The sequence below is a fragment of the Frankliniella occidentalis genome, unplaced genomic scaffold (assembly GCF_000697945.3).
Source record: "Frankliniella occidentalis isolate FOCC.00 unplaced genomic scaffold, Focc_3.1 Scaffold94, whole genome shotgun sequence".
NCBI lineage: Eukaryota > Metazoa > Arthropoda > Insecta > Thysanoptera > Thripidae > Frankliniella > Frankliniella occidentalis.
In genome coordinates, this window is record NW_026267223.1 from 1,028,585 (window position 1) to 1,033,550 (window position 4,966).

A 4,966-nucleotide genomic window follows, 5' to 3' on the forward strand; every position below is an offset into this window, starting at 1 on the left:
CAGGCTGGCGGTGTTGGCCCCAGCTCTGCATTCGGTGGCCAGGCTGGCGGTGTTGGCCCCAGCTCTGCATTTGGTGGCCAGGCTGGCAGTGTTGGTCCCAGCTCTGCATTCGGTGGCCAGAACTTCAACCGCGGTCCCGGTGCAGCTCCATCAGCTGGTGGTGCTGAAGACGATGGCTCGTACCCTGGTGGTGACTACTCCGCTATTCCCGGCGAGCCTGATAAGGACTACCCGATCTACACCGAGATCGTGCAGACCAACTTCAAATGCAACCAGCAGCAGTACCCTGGATACTACGCCGACGTGGAGGCGCGCTGTCAGATCTTCCATGTCTGCCACAACAACCGAACGTATGACTTCTTGTGCCCCAACGGCACAATCTTCAGTCAGGAGCACCTAGTCTGCGTGTGGTGGTACCAGTTTGACTGCAGCACTGCCCCTGACTTCTTCGGCAAAAACAAGGACGTCTTCAACAACAACATCGTGGGCGCACCCCAGTCCTTTGCGGGTGCAGCTGGCGCCTTCAGCCCCATTTCATTCTCCGGACAGCAGGGCCCCGTCGGACCATCCGCTTCGTTCCCCGGCCAGCAGGGACCTGTGGGTCCGCTCGCATCGTTCCCCGGACAGCAGGGACCAGTTGGACCATCAGCTGCTTTCCCCGGACAGCAAGGTCCCGTCGGACCATCTGCATCATTCCCCGGTCAGCAAGGACCCGTTGGACCCTCCGCTTCATTCGGTGGTAACCAGGGACCGCAAGGACCGTCTGCCTCATTCCCTGGACAGCAGGGCCCGGTCGGACCATCCGCATCATTCCCTGGACAGCAGGGCCCGGTTGGCCCGTACGCTTCATTCTCCGGTCAACAAGGACCTGCCGGACCTTCAGCTTCATTCCCTGGACAGCAAGGCCCCGTCGGACCATCTGCATCATTCCCCGGTCAGCAGGGACCTGTTGGGCCCTCCGCTTCATTCGGTGGTAACCAGGGACCGCAAGGACCGTCTGCCTCATTCCCCGGCCAACAGGGGCCTGTCGGGCCTTCTGCTTCCGGACCCGCGTACTCAGGTCAACCCGGTGCCTCAGGACCAGCATACTCCGGCCAACAGGGAGCCTCTGGACCTGCGTACTCCGGCCAGCCTGGTTCTTCTGGACCTGCGTACTCCGGTCAACCCGGTGCTGGTGCTTCGGGACCAGCATATTCCGGTCAGCAAGGTGCTTCTGGACCGGCGTACTCCGGTCAGCAGGGCGCTTCTGGACCCGCATACTCTGGTCAACAGGGAGCAAGACCATCTTTCTCAGGTACATTTCTGTCCCTTCAAATTGCTCTTGATACTTGCTGTTATTTTAACGAAAAATAATCCCTGGTCTCACTATACCAACAATATTTTTCCTCCCCAGACTCCCAGGGATCGTTCCGACCCACCACTCCATTCCCTGGCGCTTCCGGCCCCAGCAGCGCTTTCCCTGGCGCTTCCGGCCCCAGCAGCGCTTTCCCTGGTGCTTCCGGCCCCAGCAGCTCTTACCCGGGTGCTTCCGGCCCCAGCAGCGCTTTCCCTGGTGCTTCCGGCCCTAGCAGCGCTTTCCCCAACAGCGGCAGTTTCTCGGGAACCACGGCGTACCCCGGCGGTCAGCAGGGCGGCTCCGTGACCCCTGGCTTCTCTTCGAATCCGTTCCAGGGTTCTACTTCCCCTTCGGGTTTCGCGTCAACTACTGGACGCCCGAAAGTCCAAGAAGACTTTGTAAGCTCGTCGACGCCGTTCTCTGGCTCCACGACTCCAAGGCCCGGCCTCTCTGGGCAGAGCCGACCCACCCCGCCCAACAGAGAGTACCTTCCGCCTTATGCCGGGTAAATTTAAGTAAAGTCTAAGTGATTGAGTGCTGATTTTGGGCTCCAGCTGCCTGAAACCAGTCCCTCACTTACGCGAGGGGGTATGTGCTCTCAAAGCGGTGACCCACTTCACACCATTAAGTTCTATTACGCCATAACATAAGTCTCATTATACCTGAAAACATCAAGATTTGAGTTAAAAATCAGTCTCCGACTGTTAAATTTAGAATATATCTATTTTGCGTAATACAAGGAATAGGTGTCCCAACTAGTACTTGAATGTATACCCCCTCGCCCACGTTACCATTTCATCTCATCTCTAAACGTTAAGTGGGTAGTCCTTTTGCCATGACGTATCCAACTGTGATACGTCTCTGTCTGCGGTATATCTGTGTATAATATGTAAGTTATTTAGGGGAGTAAGATGAGGAGTTGTTTGTAAGTAGAATGCCATTCTAAATAGAGAGGTGAAGTCCAAAGCCGGAAACCGCGTTACGGATGTCACCCACCGCTCATTGTGTCATCCATGCATACTATTTATTGTACAATAATGTGGATTTTGTAAAGATCATTCTCTTTTTTTGAAATAAACCTCGTGGTCGTAAGAAAAACATTGGTTATGCCTTAGCCCTTTGATATCACACACGACATACGACCCCCCCCCCTCCCTTTCAACAGAAAAACCAATTCTTCAACACTCCAAAGTATGTAAATACCAGTTAAACACTTAATACTTGCAAGCTTGCGACACTAGTGTTTAATTAAGTTCTTATTGTTGTGAACTTCTAAGAGTTCAACTGCCAGTTGCACACTTCTAAGAGTTCAGCTGCCAGTTGCACACTTCTAAGTGTTCAACTTCCCAGTTGCACACCCTCGGCTTGTTGGTACTGTTAACTGGTGTGCGCCTTATGACGCCAAAATATTGGCGTTATTGGCGCTCTGAGAAGAACGCCAACCAACTTCCAGTGGGGTGCTTTTTAAACTTACCCTCTTTGCACACTTCTAAAAGCACAACAACTCTATTAGATAACTACAAGTGTTTGAACAGTATTTTCACATCTAAAATAAGTGTTGAAAAGTTGAACACTTCGTTTATGAGAGCACGCTCACAACCGAGCGCAGGTCATCAACAAGAAAGATATAAGTAGAATGCAGCTAATAATAACCAACAAAAGTATTGCCGAAGGAACGAAATACGCCGGAAACCTGCCATAAAAGCTTGAATAAACAATGGTGTACAGTATAGGCACGCAACGTGAACGTTCAGTATAAACATTGACTAAGAAGCACCTGGGGCCACATAATCTCAAACATCCATGTAGGTCTGGGTCACGGTCACTGCCGCCAGACGTGAGCAAACTGGAACAAATCCAACGCTAGGCAAGTGGGTGACTTATAAAAGAGTTCAACGGTCTAATGGGACTATCCGTTCTCCTCTCTCATCAGTCATGTTGAAACAAATTGCAGTAATCGGGGCTCTTCTCGTCGTGGACATAGCGGTAAGCTGGACTTCAGTAAATGTCACGATTATTACGAGTAATCTGCTTGTTTTAAAAAGATGGAAAACAATTATGAACATTTTTATTCATAGCTTACTGAGTTCTTTGTACGTGCTCCACTTAGCTATGAAGAAAAGTGTTCATAAGCTTTTAGGGTGTAGTTTTTAACTAATAGTCGACTTTTTCGCGTCTCTTCTAAGTAGGGGTTTTAGGAGAGAATAAGATACTAAGAAAATACGACCCGAATATCAAGATTAGACCGAAAATAGTGTGTTTTTTGAGTGTGGACGGTCCTTTATCGCCTGGTAGATAGGCAAAACCTGGTCGAGCAATACACGCGGGTCGAGCCGGTGGCCTATCCTCCTCTTGTCAGGGGCTACATGGCTTCCAGCCAGAGATCTCTTGCACGAGAGTTCTAAATTTTGTGTGTGTGGAATTATCATTTGACATTTTAATTGTAGGAATTTACTTTTCCTCTATAGTTGAAATAAGTGTTATTAAACCATTTTCATCACAATTCTTTTTTAATTACGACAGCATGCCGCGGTTCTCGACACCAAGCCGGTGGGAGAGGAAAATTTTGAGCAGTCCAAAACATACGACAGTGACAGTTCGTCAAATAATGCCGAACCAGCGACGAGAGGAAAACAATCATATGTTCGACACGCCTTAGCCAGCTCGGAGGAAGCCGACACTTTGCACGCTGTTTATCCCGGACGCCACTACGGACACGGACACGGCCACTCGGTAGCCAGCTCGGAGGAGGCCGGCACGGCCGGTATTGTTCACGCTGTCTATCCCGGACGCCACTACGGACACGGCCATACTGTGGCCAGCTCAGACGAGGCCGGTACAGTTTACGCTGTCCATCCTCGACGCCACTACGGACACGGCCACAAAGAAGCCAGCTCGGAGGAGGCCGATACTGCCGGTACTGTTCACGTTGTCTATCCTGAACGCTACTACGGACACGGCCAAACGGTGGCCAGCTCGGAGGAGGCCGGTACGGTCGGTACTGTGCAAGCTGTCTATCCTGTACACCACCGCGGTGCTGACCACACGGTGGCGGTGACCAGCTCGGAGGAGGAATTGTCTTCTGATCTTGCATATTCTCTGGATACCCATTTTGAACACGCACCTTCTGACTCATCTCAGCAAGACGACACAAGGTCGTCCTTAACTGGGCGCTCTATAAGAGGCTCTCTTTTATCTGGCCTTTTTGATCTTTTCTGAACGTGATACACTGCCTTTATCTGCTTTATCTATCCTGCTGTTTACAATAAATGTTCTTCTCCAAACTAAATCTCTATCCCAAATTGTCTTTTTCTCCGCAGCAGGAGCGGCATAAAAGTAGGGCACAGATCTGAGCCCGCTCAGAGCTACTGGGGCCGGAAGCCGGGGCCGGTTAGCACTGGAGACACTGCGAGCACCGGTAGTTCCAGAGCAGGCTTTACCCATCATTGAGGCACGCGATACCGCATGGTGCACAGCTAGATATAACCGATATAAAGAACTTGCCATGCAGAAAACATATAATTCCTCTTGGTAAAAATGTTACGTTCATGTTGGCAGGGTTTGTGCTCTCCCTACCTACTTTAATTATAATCAAAATGTAGTAAACTATCTGACATCAGAAAAGAAAAA

General features: G+C 50.7%; 2 protein-coding genes across 3 annotated transcripts in view; both read left to right on the forward strand.

The window, feature by feature from the left end:
• The window catches only part of LOC113203943 (collagen alpha-1(I) chain-like), a 12,684-nt gene extending 10,250 nt beyond the window's left edge, over nt 1–2,434 (forward strand). Inside the window, exons 2-3 of the mRNA XM_052269530.1 lie at nt 4–1,294; nt 1,394–2,434. Of these exons, the coding sequence (XP_052125490.1) occupies nt 4–1,294; nt 1,394–1,845 (1,743 nt within the window). The 3' untranslated portion in view covers nt 1,846–2,434. The remainder of the gene's footprint in view (nt 1–3; nt 1,295–1,393) is intronic.
• Nucleotides 2,435–3,249: 815 nt separating this feature from the next.
• On the forward strand, nt 3,250–4,960 carry LOC113203955 (uncharacterized). Of its 2 annotated transcripts, XM_052269478.1 has the most exons (3): nt 3,250–3,322; nt 3,860–4,253; nt 4,657–4,960. In XM_052269478.1, exons 1-3 carry the CDS (start codon nt 3,272–3,274, stop codon nt 4,668–4,670), a joined length of 459 nt encoding a protein of 152 aa, XP_052125438.1. In that variant the 5' UTR covers nt 3,250–3,271; the 3' UTR covers nt 4,671–4,960. The 2 variants fall into 2 exon arrangements, with proteins under 2 accessions (XP_052125438.1, XP_026274705.1); XM_026418920.2 differs by lacking the exon at nt 4,657–4,960 and having other exon boundaries at nt 3,860–4,615.
• Nucleotides 4,961–4,966: the final 6 nt, after the last annotated feature.